The 23,400-nt window shown below is 40.2% G+C and overlaps 2 protein-coding genes across 9 annotated transcripts in view; one reads left to right on the top strand and one right to left on the bottom strand.

The window, feature by feature from the left end:
- Positions 1–23,400, top strand: part of LOC142373591 (uncharacterized) — a 41,398-nt gene that overhangs the window by 5,047 nt on the left and 12,951 nt on the right. Inside the window, exons 1-4 of one of the 8 annotated variants that reach the window (XM_075456915.1) lie at positions 15,879–16,022; positions 16,108–16,337; positions 16,565–16,758; positions 16,957–17,181. The exons of 1 other annotated variant lie outside the window; for it this stretch is intronic. In XM_075456915.1, coding sequence (XP_075313030.1) covers positions 17,067–17,181 — 115 coding nt within the window. In that variant the 5' untranslated portion in view covers positions 15,879–16,022; positions 16,108–16,337; positions 16,565–16,758; positions 16,957–17,066. Of the gene's footprint in view, positions 1–2,037; positions 2,345–6,765; positions 7,433–15,878; positions 16,338–16,564; positions 16,759–16,956; positions 17,182–19,976; positions 22,940–23,400 lie in introns of those variants that run through there. 6 more of the 8 variants (XM_075456917.1, XM_075456916.1, XM_075456919.1 and 3 more) reach the window with 6 other exon arrangements.
- On the bottom strand, positions 11,043–13,543 carry LOC142373582 (tripartite motif-containing protein 16-like). Its single transcript, XM_075456902.1, has one exon. It carries the CDS (start codon positions 13,520–13,522, stop codon positions 11,753–11,755), a length of 1,770 nt encoding a protein of 589 aa, XP_075313017.1. The 5' UTR covers positions 13,523–13,543; the 3' UTR covers positions 11,043–11,752.

Here is a 23,400-nt window from a genome sequence, read left to right as displayed (position 1 = left end):
CACTTCCTTCAGCTCTTCCGGGGGGACCCCGAGGCGTTCCCAGGTCAGCCGAGAGACGTAGTCTCTGCAACGTGTCCTGGGTCTTTCCCGGGTCTCTTCCCAATGTTTACATTTGAATAAAAATATAAATATCCATATTCTGTTGAACAGCCATTGACTTCGTAGTTTTCACACATATTCACTGAAGCTAATAAATAATAATTGGCAATGTGATTTATGAGTGGTTTTATTGTTTAATTTCTTATTACATCCTTAAAATTATTGCATGTGTTACATTCATAATGGTAGGAAATATTAATTTAGCCTATATGCATACGTGCATTAGTATTTCAAATTCAAGTTATTTTCATCAGCAGTTACCATCTAAGTAATAAACCAATAAACAGGAAACATCACAGGATCAGATTTAGTGCATGTAAACTGAAAGGTGCTGTTGGGGTCTGCCTTAGGAGGATTTAGATGTAAACGTAAAAAGTAATTACAAAAATATGTGGAGAGAAAAAAACTCCCTTTTAACAGGAAGAAACCTCTGACAGAACCAGTCTCAGGAAGGGTGACCAGCTGGGGGCTGAGAGGACAGGAAAGAGGGGACAACAAACACCGTAACACCATTCAAAGGATAACTGTTGAGACGGAGAAACAAAAGTTAATAACAACAATGATGCCAAATGTACATAATTTATATGAGAAATGAAATGGGTGAAAAAAAGAGAGCAAAGTGAGGAAAGTTGTGACATAAGAGGCTCCCCCAGCAGTCTAAGCCTGTAGCAGCATGACTATGGGATGTTTCAGGCTCACCTGAGCCAGCAAAAACACTTAACCTAACTAATAGGTTTAGGTGGTACAGCTGTCTCTTGAGATTGTTATTTTTTTTTATGAATTGTTCTTTGAAATATGCCTGATTGTTAATTCTCCTTTTTTCTTGTAAGTCGCTTTGGATAAAAGCGTCTGCTAAATGTACACGTAAAAACAGAAAATAAGGGATTCACTGAAACATGTTCAAACATAAATATAAATACAGAATATGAGGCAGAAACAGAGTGAGTTCAGTTCTGAGCAGCTTTAAAGTGAATATCTGCTCTGAGCTCCTTTCTCCTCCAGCACAGCCTGAACCCTCTCAGACGAGCTTTCTGTCCTCTCTTTAAGGAGTCTTCAGGAATAGTTCTCCAGGCTTCTTGAAGGACATCCCAAAGCTCTTCTTTGGATGTGGGCTGCCTTTTGTTCCGTTCTCTGCCAACATGACATTTCTTTTGTCATGTGTCTATGCATGAAATCTGCTCGGTATCTTTGAACTTATCTGGACTGTTGCTTGTTTTTAAATTAATTAAAATTATTTTATTTGTTTCTCTTTATATTCTTTTATGTATTTTTAATGCTTCTTCCACTCCCTGCTGTAATGCTTTTAGTTTATGTAAAGCACTTTGAATTGTTTGTTCATGAAATGTGCTACAAATAAATTTGATTTGATATATATTTTTTTTATTGAGGCTGCTAATTTGCACATTGCACATATTGTATTCAGTTACTTACGTGATTTTATGTTAGCTTTATTTTATTTTTAATTTAATTTTACTTTAGTACTTTCCCCATTGTAATTTCCCTCGGGATAAATAAAGCCTTTTGACTCTTGAATCTTGAATCTAAAGAAAGAAAATCTGCTCCAGCTCCATTAAAGTGACGTTAATGTTACAATGAAACATTGATTATAATCTGATCACATAAAACATATTATTATTCATTTAACAATGTATAGAATTATACAAGTACTTACTTGAGACACTTTTCTATGCTAAAATTGTTACTTTTCAGTAGGATTTTGAATGTTGGACTTTTATTTTGAACAAAATATTTTTACACTGTTGTACCAAGATTTCACTCAAATAGAAACGGTGAATGATTCATGTGGTGGTTTTACTTTTTTAGGTTTTCAAAACGAACCCATTCTTCGTTCATGGATAACTGGAGAGATATTTTGCCCAGAAATGAGGACCGGGGGGTAGGAACGTTTGTTGATGTCGTGTTTGCAGAGGGAGCAAAATAGAGGTCGGACGTACTGGCTAACAGCTAGCTCTCTTTTTTAGACTCCGATAGTGTTTTTACCTTCTCCACAGAACAGTTTCTGCTACTGGTTAAACATTTAGTGTTGTGGTAAGTTTTAAAGCCAAACTGTGACAGATGGAGGATCATAGTAGCTGAAGAAGAAGCGGAACCAAAGCTGGAAAAGACGAGAAAAGACGAAGAAAACAAGGAGAAACGTTGGTGTGGCCTTTCCCAGCTGGAAATCACTGATGAGGGACAGATGTTTTCAGAGAGACGCCGAAGTTGTCTGTTTTCAGCTGGACAGGTAATTTAACCCACCAATGGAAATGTAACTAGCTGTTTGGTGGCGTTAGTTAGAACATGGTTATGAGCAGAGTTACTGACACAGGAAACCTTTTTCTGACTGTTAGCAGGGTTGGAAGTTAATATTTCTGCTCCCAAAACTGGACTTTTGGTCAGTTTTTTAACCTAAAAGAGCAGCTGATGTTACTGAGATCATCCCACAACTGCTGGAAGTTACTGACAGAGAAGTTTAATGTTAAAATAAAAAAACGTGTTCAAATCAGACAACAATTCACTGTTTAAAGTCCTGCTGGAAAATGTTTATTTGTGCTGATTTTAAAATGAAACTCTGCAGGTTGGAGGTGAATATGCTTCATATTAATGCAGTGTTGTGCGCTGATTTTTATCTCTGCTGACAGTTTGTAAAAATTACAATCAGTCGAGATAGTTTGTATTGTATAGCTTCACCTAATAGCTTGTAGAGAAGTTGTAGATGTTCTTTGTAGGTGATTTAAATTCACAGTTACAGACGCTCGTCATCCAGCAGATCTTCCAGGCTGGTATGCGTCCATGTTCAATATGATGCTTGTTGTTGAGCTGTTCTTGATTTATTGTGTTTGTCCAGGCGAGCCAACCCTCCCAGAACTTAAAGGTGTAACATAATGTATAACAGAGGTATGTGACTGTGTCATGTAGAACTTATTTTCTTGATGTTTGTTTCTCCAGCATCGACTCCCATGAAGAGAAAACCTTTCCGAGTCACAGCCCCAGCAGAGTCTGCATCGATGCTTCCAGTGGAACAGACAGGTGAGGCATCACAGGGAAATAACTGCTGTGGTGTTTTTCTTTCTGAACTCATGTTCACTGTTGTGTCTCCATGTGTGTGATGTGCAGAACATGCTGTGGTTATTCTGTACGGAGATGAACACCTGAATGTCTCTGCAGAAGACAGAAATTCAGAGTCTGGAACAAAGGTAACATTTCAGCTGTCAGAAGCTCTTTGATCTGCATGTCGTCTCTTTTGTTTCTGTGTTTTTTTTATGAAGCATATTTGACATATTTTTGAGTTATATTTTTAAAATATCATTTAATCGATTAAAAAAATAACTTTGTGATGATTGTTAGAACTAAGGAGGACCAGACACTAACATTTTCTTCAAATTATTTACCTGATAAAGTTTTATCCTCTGCCAGGGTTGTAAATTGTATGCACAAGCAAATATGCTGGCACACACATTTTATACGTGTACGGATGATGTTAAATGCTCCTTTGTATAAAGCCCATTTGTGGTGCAGTTACAGGTGGCATTCAGTGATGTACGGATACTGAATGGTTTGATCTGCATGTCGTCTGTTTTGTTTCTGTTTTTTTTATGAAGCATATTTGAGATGAACATTGTTGAACACACAAAGGCAAAAAAGATGAAGTTTTTACACTTGAAACATCCACATTTACAGCACAAACACTGTTTTTAAGCCAATGTCTTGTATGCAGCTTATTGTTTATATAAATGTTCACTCTGGGTTTTTATTTGTTTTAATGAATAACTGATACTGAATAGTTCACATTTGTGTATTTACAGTTTCAGACAGCTGTGCTAGAATAACAGCGCAAAATACAGCGTATACACCCTAAAATCTGAATAAATCTACAGATATAAACAAGGATGGTGAAGAGGAGAATCCCAGGTGAAGCAGGGATGCCTGGAAGGTGGAGCCTCCAACCAGATGACCCCAGAGGACCAAGTTTGGTGCCCCCCATACCTGCAGCATCCCCATCAGAACTGGAGCAGACACAAGACAGCAGAGATCTCAGTAAGTGACTCACATCTGTTTATCTGTATTATAGCATAATAATTCAGTCTTTAACCTTAACTGTCAGGCTTCTTGATTATGGTAAAAAAAAATAGTTTTAACTATTTTGGCGAATATTGAGAGAATTTTTCACTTTGAAAAACAAATGACTCATTACCTTTCCTTCTGCTGGGAATAAAATGATCAAAACCAAGCAGCAGCTCTTTTCGCACGTCCTGTTTAAGGCGAGAAATGGTCTGCTTAATGCTTAATAGTCCGTGTTATATAGTGCCTTTTACAATTATTCACCCATTCACACACCTTTATACAATGCTTTGTGGCCTTGTGGGTTCAAGTATCTTTAAGACCAACTTTAAGATCGATCTGCTGGCCTTCTGATAGGAAGACGACCGCTCTAACTAACCACTGTATCAGAGATGCTCCACAGCCATGCACACTCTCACTAACATCTATCGTCAGTTTAGTTTCACCAGTTAACATGTCTCTGGAGTGTGGGAGGGAAAGAAAACCCATACAAGCACGAGGAAAACATGAAAACTCCACTGAAAGGCAGATTTGAACTCAAACTCACCAGAATAACAATGAAACCTTTCATATATTTGCTATTTGGGATCCGTCCCTCGTCAGACATAGAATATAGGAGTCAAATAAGTTATTGCTCCCCTGCAGCATTTTACTCAGTTTCATTTACATTACATCACATTACATTACGATCATTTTGTTGCTGTCACCAAGGCAGCTTTTTACCATCTCAGAAACATCAACAGAATTAAAGGTTTCCTCTCCCAAAAAGACCAGGAGAAACTCATCCATGCATTCATCTCCAGTAGACTCGATTACTGTAACGCTCTTTTAACTGGACTTCCCAAAAAGAGCATTAAACATCTGCAGCTCATCCAGAACGCTGCTGCTAGAGTTTTAACCCGGACTAAGAGATCTGAACACATCACACCAGTGTTAAAATCTTTACACTGGCTTCCAGTCAGTCACAGAATAGATTTTAAAAGCCTGCTGATGGTTTACAAATCCCAGAATGGTTTAGGCCCAAAATACATCTGTGATATGTTCAGAGAATATAAACCCAGCAGAGCACTTAGATCCAAGGACTCAGGCCAGCTGGTCCAGTCCAGAGTCCAAACTAAACATGGAGAAGCAGCATTTAGCTGTTATGCTGCAAACAAGTGGAACAAACTGCCACTGGAGATTAAACTTTCACCAAATGTAGACATTTTTAAATCCAGGTTAAAAACATTTATTTTCTCATGTGTCTATGCATGAAATATCTTTTAACTTATCTAGACTGTTGCCTGATTTTAAATTCATTTAAATGATTTTACTTGTTTCTCTTTATATTCTTTTATGTATTTTTAATGCTTCTTGCACTCCCTGCTGCAATGCTTTTATTTTATGTAAAGCACTTTGAACTGTTTGTACATGAAATGTGCTATACAAATAAATTTGATTTGATGATTTGATTTGATTTTGCAGACACTTTTATCCAAAGCGACTCACAATAAGTGTGTTCCACATCGGTAGGCAAAAGAACTTCAGGTCACAAGAAATCATAAGTGCATTTCCTTCCAAAACCAAACAGCTAAGAGCATAACTAGTGCTAGAGTAAGTGCAGTAAGTTAGGTACCGAGACAAATGGGAAGACAATTTGGGAAACAAATAAGTGCGTAAGGAACTAGGACGAAACAGGTGATGTCCTGAGAGAGCGGATCAGGGTAGTGTTTCCTGCAGAGATGGTTTTCAGCCTGCGGCCAAAGATGGGCAGCGACTCAGCTGTCCTGACATCAGTCGGAGATCGTTCCACCATCGGGGGGCCAGAACAGAGAAAAGGTTTAGGGATAGGGTCTGGTGGGGGTGTAGGGCTGGACCACAGCCTGGAGGTATGAAGGAGCTGCTCCTTCCACTGCCCTGTAGGCCAGCATCAGAGTCTGAAACTGGATGCTGCAGCTACAGGGAGCCGGTGTAGAGAGCGGAGAAGGGGAGTGGTGTGGGAGAACTCGGGGAGGTTGAACACCAGACGAGCAGCAGCTTTCTGAACCAGCTCCAGAGGTCTGATGGCAGAAGCCGGGGTGGCAGCAAGGTTTAGATCAATTTAGATCAATTTAGATCACACAAGAAAGCCTGAGTTATAAATGATCTCTCTTGTATTAATAGAATTCAGTTATTATTTCCTTGTTTTAGCTCAATTTTTAATGCTTTAAATAATATTAAAACTACTTGGAATCAGGATTAAAACAGTTAATGTCCATTTGTGTTTGTGTGTTTCCTGCAGATGTTCAGCAGGTGTTGGTGATTAAAGAAGAGGTTCCCTGGAGCTCCAGTGTGGACCAGCAGGACCCAGAACCCGTCCACATAAAGAAGGAGGAGGAACCATGGACCAGTGAGGAGGAAGAGCAGCATGATGGGCAGAAACACACTGATGTCAGCAGGTTCTCATTCACCTGCGTTACTGTGAAGAGTGAAGATGAAGAACAACAACCTCAGTCCTCACAGCTTCTTCAGATTAAAACTGAAGACAGCAGAGAGACAGAACCTCCAACCAGCAGCTCAGCTGAACTGATGAAAACAGAAGCTGATGGAGAGGTCTGTGGACAACCAGAATCTGTCAGGAATCCAAATCTAAACAGTCATTTACAACCAAATACTGATGAAAAGGCTTCAGACTCATCTGAGACTGAAGTCAGTGATGATGATTATAGTAAAAAATCTTCTGATTCTGAACCGGAGGCTGACAGTAACAAAGATTGGAAACAGGCATTGGTATCTGAGTCGGGTGTAAAACATGACGTAATCTTTACCAAAAAGTCATTCAGCTGCTCTGAGTGTGGTAAACAGTTTCCCTACAATCAGTCCCTGAAGAGACACATGCGAGTCCACACCGGGGAGAAACCGTTTCACTGCGATGTTTGTGATCAGAGATTTAGCCAGCAAGGAAATCTTTCAAGTCACATGCGAATTCACACAGGAGAGAAGCCTTTTGTGTGTGAAGAATGCGGAAAAACATTTCGGCAAAGCGCAAATCTGAAGTCGCACATGAGACTCCACACGCAAGAAAAACCGTTTGGCTGCGATGTTTGTGGTAAAAGGTTTACCAAGCGAGGAAATCTTTCATGTCACATGAGAGTCCACACCGGTGAGAAACCTTTTGCCTGCGATGATTGCGGAAAAAGATTTAGCATAAAATCGCACCTTAAAGGACATAAAAGAGTCCACACGGGAGAAAAACCATTTACCTGCGATGATTGTGGCAAAAGGTTCAACCACCACACAAGTCTGAAGAGACATTTAAGCCAAAGCAGCAAATTGATCAAAAATACATCACGTGATCTTTACGGGTGCATAGCAACCGAGAGGTGCTGGACGACTGCTGCCGGCGTCTAAACGGTACCCCCATGGCAACTGATGCTGTATACATAACCCACTCCAGAGCCGTTTATGTTCATACTTTAAGATTAAATTGTGTGTAAAACATACCACCTTGTCATTGATCATTTTCCTGATGATATTCTTGATAGGAGGGCGGTTCTATATGAACTATATGAATCATTCCTGGCGTTTTTGGTCCAGGTGGCCCCCACTACAGTCCGCAGTCAGTCAAGATGAACACCTCCCATATATACCGTATATTTACAGTCCTCATAAACTCAAAAGTCCGAATGAAACATTTGAATTGATGGCATGACCAACAACAACATAATGGAATTCAAAGCCCACCGGGTAATTTTAAAGGAAGAACTTTGTTGGTTGTTATTGGTTTCAGGATTTGAAAGATCGATTTTTAATAAAAACAGTGTTGCCAGTCGTGTTGTAACAGACACGTAAAATAGTTTTGTATTCCTTTGTTTGATCATTTATGCGTTTACCTTGATGATTCTGGGTTTAAGTAGCTTACCACGGGTGGAGATTTATAAAGATTGTGTGTACAAACAGACTCTAAAGCATGGATGTAAACAAATAAGTCCAACTGAAATCATATGAAACTGAGCATGTCAAAGGCAAACTAACACACCCAAATGTGTTTGGGGTTTGAATCCCTGCATGCAACTAGACTTAAATGGGCTTCGGTGCTCTGTACAAATGCTCCAAAGTTCTTTTTGTAAAACAGGCTCATCCAGCTCCGCAGTCACAAGGACCGATTCAGGAAATCCTTCCTACCAGCAGCCATCACCATCTACAACACCCCCCCTCTGGCTGGAAGAGAACTTCAAGCTCAATAGGCTTAAAGTCTCTCCCCCAAAAACAATAACAATGACAATTTGCACAACTGCTCATTTTGCACTAATAACATTTGCACAAATATCATCGTAGTACAATATAATGTAAATTATCCATATACCCTATATTTGGGGGCCTAGCAGCGAAGCTGCGAAGGCACCCATTGTGTTAGTAGCTTTTCTTATTATTATTATCGATCTACTTTCTTCTGCAATTGAAGTCTATGGCAGCCCCATGAACGCTATGGTAAAAAGTTGTGAAATTTCGCACACGTAATCAGCCAAGTGCCAAAGCCAAAGTCAAGAATTTTCATGACCCAAGAGCTTACTCTCTAGCGCCACCAACACGCCAAAGTTCAAAGTGCATTCAGCCTAATAACTTTGGACTACTTGGTCCAAATTTCACAAATGAGGCATCGTTGGAATCCTTGGATCATGCCGAGTCCAACGCACCCTATGACGTCAATTTGCGTATACTTAGATTTTCCGCCATTTTGAATTTGATCAAAAAGCTTAAAAAAGCATTTCAGGTCACAGAGATTGTCCAATTATCACGAAACTTGGCACATAGACTCTTAAGACCAAGCCGCACAAAAGTTATCGTGTGGAATTTTTAATTAGGCTTCCATTTTTTCATAAAAGCCAATCAAACTCGAGGTTGACGCCCCCAAACCGGAAGTGAGGTCATATCTTGGCAACCATTTGATATTATGACGTCAAACTTCTAACACAGACTCAAGACCACTGAGGTAAGAGGCCCAAGAAGTTTGATGACGTTTGGCCAATAGGTGGCGCTATAAGCAGCTAAAATGCATTTTTGCTCATATCTTTGGAGCCCTTGGTCCAAATGTCACAAATGAGGTATCATTTTAATCCCTCGATATAGTCGAGGTCAACGCACCTCATGACGTCATCAGCGCCATCTTGGATTTACCGCCATTTTGAATTTAATCGAAAACCTTAAAAAAGCATTTCAGGCCACGCAGATTGCCTAATCATCACAGGACTTGGTACATAGAATCTTCAGACCAAGCCGCACATAAATTATTACGTGGATTTTTTTATTACACTTCCGTTTACCCGCGGCAGCCAATCAAACTCTACGCCGACACGCAAACGGGACATTTGGCCATATCTCTGCAATGCATTGATGTATCGAGGCCAAACTTGGTGCATGGACTCACGAAGCCTTCCTGAGCAGCCCAAGCCTTCCCTATTGTGCCATTCTGCTAGGCCCCCATATCGCTGCTTGCAGCTATATTTCTTATTGGTTCAGTCTGCTCAGTAAAATTTATTTTTACCTTATTGTTAAATGTACAAATCTGTTTTTATTTAGTTTACTGATGTTTATTATTATTATTATTATTATTATTATTATTTACCCTATACTCTTCATACTGTAGATTTGTATATAGCTAATGTTTATTTCTCTGATGTTTATTCTATACTGTAGATTTGTTTATAGCTGATGTTTATTCCCTATTTTTATTCTATTCTGTTTGCTTGTTTTTCCTTTAATTGTTTACATATCTTTTATACTGTACGCTGGTGCAACACAATAATTTCCCAAATTGGGATGAATAAAGTATTTATCTATCTATCTATCTAAATGTATTTAAACTCAGCTGAATTCCCAATAAAGCTGCTAATTAAGCCCATTAAGACTACGTACCAACTGGTGGTCACTTAAAGAGTTTCCAGACTGTCGCTCTCCTCTAATAAAATCCTGGTTTTATAACCACAGCCTCATCTGACAAAATCACCATTAAAGTAACGTAAAGACAGCGTCCGCGCAGTGAACTCAGCTGTATTTACATGTTCCATCCTGACTGCGTTGCTGTTTGGAAAAAGTTTGTGTTTAACTGGAAAAAAACACTTTATTCTTTTATTTGAACATCATATAACATACAGTCATACATTCTTCAGCAGGGTTAGGGTCCTTTACAGTAAGCCCAGGGTCAGTACATACAGTAGCTCACCCGTACAAACAGAATTACTGTAAAATGATACAGAAAAGAAAAGGAAAAACAGGTGGGGTGGGTCAGGGGTGGCCTTGATCATACAGCATGTATACTATAGACTAGTCTTATTCAGTCACTGTAATATTAGACACATTGTGGGTCTCCATCTTTTTAAAGATTTGGGCTTCGTGTCATACAGCTTCCAAACTTTTTGGATTATATGATCAGGAGTTAACCATCTGATTATAATGCATTCAATGACTGCTGAGTACACCAAGTAAAACTACAGTGGGGTCTTTGGATATCCCACATCAGAAAGCTTCTATAAAGAACATCAAATACCTCCTTCCAGTATTTGTTTAACTTTGGGAAGGACCACAGAAAATGTTTCCAATGTGTTATCCACATTTTCTCCAACATTTATCTCAACCTGCTTGATTACATTTGGCTGACACTCGTGGGGTTTTCAACTGTCTTGTTATCCCTTCCCACTTAAACTCTCTCCAGGTATTGGAGCTTCCCACTTTTCTCTTACATATGAAGTGTTATTTGATTCTGTGGATTAAAACAAAAGTTATACCCTTGATATTACTCTCTTAGTATCAGGGGCGAGGTTAGGGTATTTTTAGTGGTGCCAAGGCACCACCGTGAGATAGCTCAGCACCCCCTGGCTCAGCACATTTTTAAAATATTATATTATGCAAAAACACTTTTTTTTTTTTTGCTCAAGGATGCATTATTTTAGTGACCATTTTATTTATTTTCTAGCATTTGTTTTTGTTTTAACTCTTTACTCCCAAAATAAATGTTGAGTTATCTTCAGGCTCTCTGTTATCCCTGTTAGGCCACAGTCTTTTGAATCCCAGGCAACCCAAAAAGTGGGTCGTTAATGCGCGATAAAATATTTATCGGCATTAAATAATTAATGTGTTAATGTGATAATAACAAGTTAACAGCTGCATTGATTCACTGAAACATGGTCAAACATGAATATAAACACAGAATATGAGACAGAAACGGAGCTTTAAAGTGAATATTTGGTCTGAGCGCCTTGATTCTCAAACACAGCCTGAACAAAATCAAAGTCAGCGTAACTCCAGGATTATTTTCCCATTTCCAAAGTGATGAGATCTGAAAAGAGTCTGTGATAAAGGAAGGTCTGCTGATTCCTCTGTTGGGCTCCATGAAGTGGAAGAGAAACAACAACATACAGACACACCGACACCAGGATCCGACTGATATTTAGAGCTCAGAGAAGTTTAGATTTTCATGTGGAGAAATATTTCTGTGAATCAAACTCCTCATCAGCAGTGATATCCTCCATGGCTGCACAGACACAGGAAAAAGCAGCAAATAAACAGCAGAAGAGCAAAGACATCACAGCAACCAGCTGTCAGCAACAAGCTGACTAAATACATTTATTCCACTTTACACAAACTCTGCTGAGGCTCCAAAGCTAAATAAATTCCAAAGATTCCAATCAAACCCAATCCCAGCCCAGAGTGGCTGAGTGAATGTGGTCTGGACTCTGTGGAGGAGAGTCATGGTTCCAGAGACGCTGTAGAAGGACAGAATACCTGCTCTGTGATCCAGGTACACTCCCACTCTGGAGGCCCGAGGACCTGAGATGGAGGTTTTAATGTTGTTGTACATAAATGTATAACTGTTTGAGTAACAATATAATGCCCAAGATTTGTCATTATAACCAAATCCACTTTCATCCCTCCAACCTCCTGCTCTGCTGATGTTCTTGTATGCGACTGCTACAACAACATCTCCCCCTCTCATCTCCACCTCCCAGTAACCACGTCCAGTCAGACTCTCTCTGCTCAGGACCTGAGGAAACCATCCATTGAATCTGTCTGGATGATCAGAATAAGACTGAAGTTGAACCATTCTTGTCACTTTTCTGTTCCCCTCTGACAGTAACACATCTCCGTGTGCTGTGTTTGGATCCAGTGTGATTTCACATGGATATCTTAAGAATCCAGCTCTGCTCGCTGGTTCAGGTTCAGATTCTGGTTCTGGTTCTGGTTCTGGTTCTGGTTCTGGTTCAGGTTCTGGTTCTGGTTCTGGTCCTGGTTCAGGTTGTGACAGTAAAACATCCACTTCAGCGACTCTCAGTGAGATGTTGGTCCATTCCTCTCTCAGGATGTCCTGTAGTTTATCTCTGAGCTCTGACACAGCTGCTGTCACATCCTCAAAGTGCCTCAGAGGACGGATCTGGATGCTGGATGAGTGTGTAGACTCACTGAGTGCTGCCACTGAGGGGTAGTTGAGTAGAAACTGGCTGTGATCCTCTGTGTGTGAGAGCTGCTTCAGCTCAGCATCTTTCCTCTTCAGCTCAGTGATCTCCTGCTCCAGCTTCTCCTGAAGCTCTTTGACTCGACTCCCTTCGGCTTCCTGCTGGGATCTGATCTGCTGCTTCACATCAGAGCTTCTTTTCTGGAGGAGACGGATCAGCTGGCTGAAGATCTTCTGGCTGTGCTCCTCTGTTTTATCAGCAGAGCGATGGATGGCCTCCTGCTCCTGCTGAAGCAGCTTCACATCTTTCTCTGCGTCCTGGATTCTCTGCTGGATCTGCTGCCGACTCCCCTCCAGCTCTCTCTGCCTCTCAGTCCTTTCTGCTGCAGCTGACACTGTGTCGTGGCCTTTATGTTCATCCACAGAGCAGAGATAACAGATGCACTTCTGATCAGTAAGGCAGAACATCTTCATCACCTCACCGTGATCAGAGCAGATGTTCTCCTGGAGCTTCTTGGAGGGCTCCACCAGCTTGTGTTTCCTGAATGGAGCTGAATCATAATGAGGCTGAAGGTGTTCCTCACAGTAAGAGGCCAGACAGACTAAACAGGACTTGGTGGCTTTCAGCTTCCTCCCAGAGCAGAAATCACAGGCCACATCTTCAGCTCCAGCATAGCAGTGATCAGCAGGAGCAGCACGGAGTCCAGTCTTCTTCAGCTGCTCCACTAAATCAGCTAACATGGTGTTTTTCCCCAGGACAGGCCTCCGTATGAAGGTTTTCCTGCACTGAGGGCAGCTGTGGATTCTCTTCTGATGCTCTCCATCCCAGTGGGCTTTAATACAGCTCCTGCAGTAGCTGTGGCCACAGGGAATAGTCACCGGATCCTTCAGCAGATCCAGGCAGATCGAACAGGAGAAGCTTTCTCGGTCCAGCTGAACTCCTTTCTGAGCCATTTCTCCTCTCAGATCAGCGACTCCGTGAGTTTCACTTCCTGAAAGCTGACACCGGTCTGAGCTCTGATCTACAAATAATGTGTCGGTGCAGAGAACAGAACCGGTCGGTTCTCTTCCTGTTGGTTACACCCATCATGAGCTGCAGATCTGAAGGGGAGGGAACAAGGAAACATGTGGGCCGAGCGGAGCTGCTGTGGGTGAGAGCAGAAAGTGAGTCCAAGCTGTTTCACAGCCGACTTCATGGTTAAAACACGGGTCCATTCTTCTTTTAATCCCTTTGGAAAGAAACTCAGGCTGTGTTCCAAACCGTATACTACATACTGATCGATCAGACAGTATGCAGAGCGTTTACCCACAATGCATTTCGCTCCTGCCTGAAGCTGACATCAACCAGACATGATTTTTTCTTTGGCAGGTTGGAAAATGGATGCTTTTCCAGGTTTTTAATGTAATTTCCATGCATTGAGCCATCTGAGCAGAGACTCTTTTCAGTCTTAATCCATCGAGTGTAAGCGTGATCTTCTATCCATGAAATCATGGCCCTCAGTTGTGCAGCTCAAAAACAATATCTAATGTTTAAAATACTTTTTATTCTTATCTGCATAAAGTTTATTTGAGGCAGCTGATCTGTTGTGAGATGTGTTGTTTATTAGATGAGTAAAACTCATTTTTGTGTTCTTTTTGGAGAATTTTTCTCTGCTTTTTCTGTCATTTTTTAAATTTATTTTGCCAGCTTAAAAGATAACAGCTAAGCTTAAGATCATTTGAAAAGACTAAGAAAACAATCCTAGAAATGTGTGACTTTGTTACTAACTTATCTCTGTAAAACAGCTAAAATATATAACTGTGTTGTCATAGTAACTGTCTAATGCTGTCATGTTCTCCGGTTGCAGTTATCGTCTCTGCGTCAGTTGTGAAGGTAAATTTAGGAATAAGGAATTTTAGTTTAATTCCCTGTATGATGTGTTTTATATGGCCTTAAACTATAGTTAACACTGTAAAAATGCAGGATAATAAGTTATTGGAGATTTCTACAAAAGAACAACTAGGACAAAGTATCTGGGAAGATCCAACCACCACCACCACGGTGTTCCCAGGCAGGAGCCAAAGACCCGCTCATCAAGCTGGATGTGCTGGATCCTGCTCTTTGATTCTTTCTCTGAATTTCAGATAAACTTACATGAAACCAAAAAGGATCCTCCATCTGACTCCACAGAGCCGACTAACTAAAAAACAAAGACTTTCTGACTGACCCGAATTTCATTTGAGGAAAAGCTGACATTTCCTCACCCAAAAAGCAGATTCTTCTTCTTCGCTTTATTATCAAAGTCATTGTGGACTGTGGCAGACTGTGAGTGACGCAATGTTGCTGGATGACTTTTAGTGTAATAAAATATCTGATGGATGTGTTGTACAGGACAACTTTCACCTGTTTTTAAAAAAAATCTCATATATATACATATATATATATATATATATATATATATATATATATATATATATATATATATATATATAAAACGATCGCAGATAAGGTTGAGCTCTATAGTCTTCTCTACAGCAGTAACCAACTTTCCATATTATTCTTAATACAATACTTTTATAGTGATCAGAATCGGAGATTTTAAAATGAGCCAATATAGACATATTGTTTTTATTTTTTCCTACAGTATAACGACTCTAACAATCAAGCAATGGGCCATTCTTACAACAATGAAAAGATTAAAAAGAGCATGTTTTTAATCCGGAGGCACTTTTTATTTCCATCTCAAGACAAAGTTGTTTCATGAACGAAGACACAGTGGTGCTGGTATAATTGACTATTCATGTTGAATGCAAGAGACCGTGCAGGTTACAGTGGGTAATCATACACCAGGAGAACCACAAATGCAGTACCACATAAACAAAGGCAGGTGGCAGCACACGTCTTGCAACAAAAGTAGTCTCTCTTCATTTCTCAATGATGAATTAGATTTCCCTGCTTAAAGTTGCCGACGGCAGCTTTAAGAAGTAGGCCATGAAAGGTTTTTGTTCTTTTTTCATTTGCTTCTGCCTCACACTTTCCAAACCTTTAAGCATATGTCATCAGATGAATGACAAATCACTTCTGACATCTAGAGGAAGCTGTGAAACTACTTTATCATAATGTCCCCTTTTTCTTCAAGACAAATAGTTATGTGATAAAGACACAATAACAGGTAATGATGGTGTTGTTAGGCAACTAAACGTGACTCAAATGCTGTTATTGATCCTCAGTAAATCTCAGAGGAAACCCAGAAATGAGTGAGCACTGTCAGGTATAACACGGGTGTAGGAACGTTTTGTTTGATGCGCTGTGTTACAGGGGGGAAGAAAATAAAGGTGGGATCGACTAGCTTTACGCTAACTGATGTGGTTATTTTGTTTTCACCGCCTCCACAGAACATTTTCTTTCAAAACGAACCCATTCTTCGTTCATGCATAACTGGAGAGATCTTTTGCCCTGAAATGAGGACCGGGGGTAGGAACGTTTGTTGATGTCGTGTTTGCAGAGGGAGCAAAATAGAAGTCGGATGTACTGGCTAACAGCTAGCTCTCTTTTTTAGTCTCCAGCAGAGTTTTCACCGTCTCTACAGAACAGTTTCTGCTTCTGGTTAAACATTTAAAGCCAAACTGTGACAGATGGAGGATCATAGTAGCTGAAGAAGAAGCGGAACCGAAGCGGAACCGAAGCTGGAAAAGACAACGGCAGAAAACAGGGAGACACATTGGTGTGGCCTTTCCCTGCTGGAAATCACTGATGAGGAACAAATGTTGTCTGTTTTCTGCTGGACAGGTAATTTAAACCACCAATGGAAATGTAACTTGCTGTTTTTATAGCGTCGGCTCTGATTCGGCTATTTAGTATATTTCACTACTTTGTCACATAATCCACCAGGTGTGGTTTTACTTAGCCTGGTTCACATCAGTGTGGGTCACCGCTATAGACTGCAGTGTAGATTCTGCACAACACTATGAGTCCACTGATCTTAGTTTGGTGTTGTGTGTGATTTACATCCACAGAGTTGCAGACACTTGTCATCCAGCAGATCTTCCAGGTTGGTATGTGGCCACGTTCAATATGATGCTTGTTGTTGAGCTGTTCTTGATTTATTGTGTTAGTCCAGGCGAGCCAACATCAACTCCCATGAAGAGAAAACCTTTCCGAGTCACAGCCCCAGCAGAGTCTGCATCGATGCTTCCAGTGGAACAGACAGGTGAGGCATCACAGGGAAATAACTGCTGTGGTGTTTTTCTTTCTGAACTCATGTTCACTGTTGTGTCTCCATGTGTGTGATGTGCAGAACACGAACAGAAATATTCCCATTTGAGTACAGACAGATATTTTATTAAACTGTTTTTTTTCTTAAATGCAAGTGATTATGTATTTGGTATTTGTGTATTTACCGTTTCAGACAGCTGTGCTAGAATAACAGCAGAAGATACAGCGTGTACACCCTGAAATCTGAAAAACCCACAGATATAAAGAAGGATTGTGAAGAGGAGAATCTCAGGTGGAGCAGGGATGCCTGGAAGGAGGAGCCTCCAACCAGATGACCCCAGAGGACTCAGCTTGGTGCCCCCCGTACCTGCAGCATCCACATCAGAACTGGAGCAGACACAAGACAGCAAAGATCTCAGTAAGTGATTCACACCTGTTTGTTTTGTAGCATATTAGCTTAGACTGTAACTTGTACTTTAAGCCTGTTTGACTATGGTAAAAATTGTGGTTAGAATTACTTTGGTGAATATTGGTAAAATGTATTCTGGAGCGAGAATGCAGTACGTTCGGTTTGGACTTTTTGTGGAGATTTCCATCCAGCTACCTCGTAAAAATCTCTGGAAAACTCACATCAACACAATGAGAAGCCCCATCTGCTGTTCTTGACGTGATGTGTTTTTAAAGAAAACAGAGATTTCTGCATAAGGTGCTGCCTCTTGTGTGCTCCTGAAAACCGTTCCCCCCACACCGTGTGAAATCAGCATCACTGTCTCAAATACTCACATTACTATCTCATCACAGATGACTATTTGTCTCTGATAAATGAAAGAGAAGTCTGAAATCCTTTTTTATTAAACTGGATTCGACATATCCTGCTGCTTTGAAACAAGTGGAGGCCAGTGTGATGCCACCTCCACAGCCAAACTTCTTTTGTACCCAGCGCTGCTTTTTCCTTCGATGTTCTTTATGTTTGAAATTAGCTTTAAAATATCATCAGCTTCCAAACACTCCCCTCATATTTTAAAATATTTTTTAAATCTGCATTGAAGGAAATCTGGTTTTATAACCACAAGCACAACATGCTGGTTTTAGTTTGTATGAACCCTTTTTTTTTTAACCTTTTTTTTACCTGCATTTTATTTTTTTTGTGTCATTTCTGTAAAGGGACTTTTCTGATGTGAGTTTCTACTGCGGCTCTCAGGTCTACATCAGCTGGTGAATTTTATTCCTCTTTAACTCTAAAAGCTCCCACAGATTTGGAGAGTCTCCTCTCTTTGAGTTTGAAGGTTTAATTTGACAGCAGACGTTTAATTCCCGGCTGACGAGTTGAGCTGGTTGTGTTATTTGAGGTATCAGACTTGAGTTCAGGGGTACAACAGCTTCCTCTTAGGCTATTAGTTTTTGGTTTTTTTTTACCTCAGCATGCTTCTTCTTTTTTTAAATCTAGTTTTTGGTTTATTTTAGCTTGATAAATTCTGAAATCTATCCTGTGTAGCTGTGGGTGTTGCAGCATCTCTGTGCCAGATGATGTCTGGATCCTCTTTCTGTGAATGAAAAATCAGACGTGTCCGGGTCTGTGCTCATGGACGGTTTCATGGATGAAAAGCGAGTTTAGAGTTACAGGTGGCTTTCTTTTCTTTTTGATGACACAGATGTCAAACGCCAGCACTCAAAGTGGGTTTTTCTCATCATATTTAGTCTAATCCAGTGATGCTGTCGACTTTTTTGTGAACATGATATAGGTGACAAATGTGAGTTTATTTTCTCTAGCAGGAAATTTTAGTTTTCTCCTCTTTCCTGAAAGTGCCTCAAACACAACATATTTAGATAGTGGTGAGTACTATGTGAATCCAGGATTTTAATCAGTGATGCATCTCTACATGGTGGCTTTGGGCTCTGACACGGGATCATGCAGGAGAACTTAATGCATCCTTCTACTTTCAGTTGTATCTCGTGTTGATTAGTGCTTCATTGAATATTATGTTTACAAATATACAAATATTTTAGCATTTGTTGGATGTCCTTCTGTTTGAATTGTTACAGTTAACCATCCTCAGAATCAGCTTTATTGGCCAGGTTTGACTAAACAAACAAGGAATTTGACTCTGTTTAAACTTCACTCACAAAGTACAACACTCAACAATAATATAAAAGAATAAAAATTAGAAATACAGAACAGTAAGAATGTAATTGAGTATGGGTGACAAATAGGGATGTGTATGAGAATAATAAATACAGTATGTACATTTGCAATAAATAGACACTATGGGTGGGAATGCAATTGTCCAGAGGGGTGTGCGGCTGGGAATGTCCGCCTTCCTGTTGTCCTTCAGGCACAACAACAGTTATAATAGCAGAAAAGATAGTTTATTAATTGAATTATTATTTATGTTCATCATTATTGTTATAGTTATGATAATAAATTATTCTGTGCTATTTTAGGGGAAAGTACTTTGTTGTGTGTTTGCTGATAGCTGTGCTCAGATACAAACCTTAACTGTCTAACACATACATACCAACAGACTCACATCTGGAACTGTTGTTTAGTTCTGAATTACTGATTCATCAGACACTCCTTGATATATATTCTATAGGATATAGAATATCCTATAGAATATATATACAATTTGGTCCTCTAAAGAAGTTGTGAACACCTGCCAAAGCAGACATAGAACAGGAGGTAAACATATAGTCAGACATCCCGAGTTCCAAAAACTCGTTTCAGGGAGATGACTCAGTCTCCTCTCCTCTCCACTCCCTCCCCCCCCCCCCCACTCTCTCTCTCTCGTGCCTGCGCAGTCGAAACGCGCAAGTTGCACGAGTTATTTTATTGCCTGCACGCTCTCACTCGCATTGGGAAAAAAAAAAAAAAAAAACTCCCTCGAATAGTCTAAAATCCGGGATATTTTATCCGACTCGCGGGCATCCGTGATTAACTATCAATATCAGGGAGACTCCCGGACCTTCCGGGAGACTTGGGATGTCTGTATAGTTGACCCACTGCACTTCACAAAACTTAAATCATTTTCTGTGGGAGCTAATGAAATAAATCACATATTTTTCACAACTTGACTTCGTTTCACTCATGTCGATATTGATAAGTTCTTATTAAGTTTCCAATTTCTGTTTGTTTTTTTTTTTTGTTTTTTTTTGGTAGAATATTGATTAAATGTATAGAAAGTAAAAGTTGTTCTTAGTATACATGTGTTTCAGTGTTACCTGCAGATGTCCAGCAGCTGTTGGTGATTAAGGAGGAAGTTCCCTGGATCCCAAGTCTGGACCAACAGGACCCAGTGACCGTCTGCATAAAGGAGGAGGAGGAGGAACTGTGGACCGGTCAGGAGGGAGAGCAGCTTGATGAACAGGAGACTGATATCAGTAGGTTTTCATTGACAGTTGTTACTGTGAAGAGTGAAGATGATGAAGAGAAACCTCAGTCCTCACAGCTTCTTCAGGTTAAAACTGAGGACATCAGAGAGACAGAACCTCCAACCAGCAGCTCAGCTGAACTGATGAAAACAGAAGCTGATGGAGAGGACTGTGGGGGACCAGAACTAGCAATGAAACCATATCCAAATGATCATTTACAACCAAATACCGATGAAAAGGATTCAGACTCCTTTGAAACGGAAGTCAGTGATGATGATTATTGGGAAAAGTCTTCAGATACTCTGCCTGAAACTGAGGATAGTTACAAAAATTGGAAACGCACAATAGTACCTGAGTCTGGTGTAAATCTTAATGGAGGTTGTAACACTTCCAAAAAATCCTATAGGTGCTCCGAGTGTGGAAAACAGTTTCTTTATAAACTCTCTTTTAAGAAACACTCTAGAGTCCACACAGAAGAGAAAGCCTTTGGCTGCAATGAATGTGGAAAAAGATTTAACAAAAAATCTCACCTTCAGTCCCACATGAGAGTCCACACAGGAGAGAAACCTTTTGCCTGTGGTAACTGTGGTAAAAGGTTCAGTGAGAGAGGAACACTTTCAAAACACATGAGAGTCCACACAGGAGAGAGGCCGTTTGTTTGTAATGATTGTGGGAAAAGATTTCGTGAGCGAGGAGCGCTTTCAAGACACGTAAGAGTCCACACAGGAGAGAAGCCGTTTGCTTGTAGGGATTGTGGTAAAAGATTTAGAGACCAAGGTACTCACTCAAAACACATGAAAGTCCACACAGGAGAGAAGCCATTCGCCTGCAATGACTGTGACAAAAGATTTAGTGAGAGAGGAACACTTTCAAAGCACATGAGAGTCCACACAGGAGAGAAGCCTTTCGCCTGTAATAATTGTGGAAAAAGATTTAGTGAGAGAGGAACTCTCAAATTACACACACGAGTGCACACCGGAGAGAAACCATTTGCCTGCACCGACTGCTGGAGGAGATTCTCCCGAAACTCGCATCTTAAGACGCACATAAGGAGAATTCACACAGGAGAGAAGCCGTTTGGATGCAGTGATTGTGATAAAAGATTTAGTGAGCGAGGAAATCTTACAAAACATATGCGAGTTCACACAAGAGAAACCAGTTAAGGTTGAACTGAAATACAATTCTTACGGCATTTAAAAAGGAGACATTATGCCCTGTTTTCTCAGGTTGGTGTGATTTCCTGAGGTTTTGATGAAGTGTGCGTACCACTGCACTCTTTATGTCCTGTCTGTATTTATCCTTTCTTTGGAGCCAGTTTTAAAGGGCGGAGTGAGACTGAACTCCACTCCTTTCCCTGTTAGATAGTTTCTCACTATCATGCATTCATCAATTTAGACACAAATTATACTCGACAACCCTTGAAGCACTTTATTACAGTACAGTAAACCATAATATTAAAGCTTTCTTTAATATTTGTATTTCCCTTGTCTGTAATTCAGACATGAATAGTTGGTTCTGATTCCTCTTTTTGCCTCGACTCGTCATGAGTCGTGTTTAACCACCCGACAGACTGGAACGTTTCCCTAACTGGGAGTCACAAACCAGTTAAGATGACATGATGTTGGACTTCTGTCACAAACCAGGCCGATAAAGCCAGGGCTTCACCGTCCCTCTATTCAAGTGCGTCATCGTAAAGATTTGTTTGACTGATGTTAAGAGCTGAGTGAGAAGCTCAAGCATCTGAGTGGAGCTCGGAGTAGAGCCGCGGCTCCTCCACATAGAAAACAGTCAGCTGGGGGGGTTCATCTGGTTAGGAGGCACAACCAGAACTCACTGGAGGGATCATATATCCTTTCTGGTTGGAAACACCCCGAGATCCCCCAGGAGGAGCTGGAGAGTGTCGCTGGGGAGACGGATGTCCGGGTTTCTCTCCTGAACCTGTTTCTCTGTGACCCGACCTTGGATAAGAGGAAGATGATGGATCGATGGATTGACTATTGATTTAGATTCAGATTGATGGTCAGTTTACCCCAAGATGGTGGAACTTCCTGTTCCATCTGGATCTGTTGCCTCTTCGACCTGACTTTGGACGAGCAGAAGATGATATATGGATGGATCTTAAGAGCTGTTGCTTCTGTGGGAAATGTTTCGTGGAGGTTACAAGTTTATTTATGTAATGGCAGGCTGCGGTAATGTAAACATTTGACATTAAAGTACTAAAATAACATTTTAAGCTTATTACATTCTTTATTTAATTTAGACGTACTTACTTACATAATTTATTTTCAGATTTATGGGTTTCATATTTCACTTCTCAGTCCTCAAAACTGCGGATAGCAAAGCTAAAAACAAGAGTAAGTGAGTTTTGACTCACTTCTGAGATGCAGTGAATGCAGCTTGATTTTTACTGGAAGTTGTTTGTGAAGATACATATAAGCTGGTGGAATATGTATTGAGTTTTTTATCTAATATATATATATATCAGATTGTTTCCTTCTGTTCAGTCTCTCAGTCATATTCCTTTACGTTTAGATAAGTGGACATACACACATATCGCTCCAGGCTTCAAACTAGTTGTTGTTTTAATGATTATTTTGTAGTTGTTAATATGAGACTCAAATACATTACATTTCTATTTTCATTTGATCATGTTATACTTATGTATATACTTGTATATCTATGAAGATCATCACTTTTAAACTGTTTAGCTCCTTGTACTGTGGGGGGGATGTAACACCATCATGAAAACAACCCTGAAAACCCTGCAAACATGCAACTGTACACATACATTTTTTTGTCATGTTGAAGAGGCCAGTAAGATGCCATTAAAAGATGTGGCTGTAGAATAATGGCTCATTTTCTATTACTTCTGAATAATAAGTGACGCTTTGAATGTTTCTGAGACATGAAGGAATCAGCTGTAGTTCCTGTTTCAGGTGTCAGAGTGTACACAGTCGGTCTTAAACGCATCCAAACAGCTGGCCTGAGATGCTGAAGGATGCTCCACAAACACATGATCCACTTGTTTTAATCCCTCTGAACTCCTGGCACATTTAAATCAGGTCATTTTTACATGTCAGTGAAATCAGACCGCTCCCTAAACTAAAAGGTACAGAACATTCTTAGGAAATGGGAAATCTTGCTCATTAATATTAATATATGTGCAGATATTTGACTATTCTGTATGAAGCACCTTAGAAACAAAGTTCCATTATCTAATCAACCTTATCTCTTCGAATCAGATTCATAAAAATCTGCAACGTGACAG

Source organism: Odontesthes bonariensis, chromosome 23 (genome assembly GCF_027942865.1).
Source record: "Odontesthes bonariensis isolate fOdoBon6 chromosome 23, fOdoBon6.hap1, whole genome shotgun sequence".
In the NCBI taxonomy this organism is placed as follows: domain Eukaryota; kingdom Metazoa; phylum Chordata; class Actinopteri; order Atheriniformes; family Atherinopsidae; genus Odontesthes; species Odontesthes bonariensis.
Note: the sequence above shows the minus strand (reverse complement) of the source record. Positions and strands in the feature narration are given on the sequence as shown.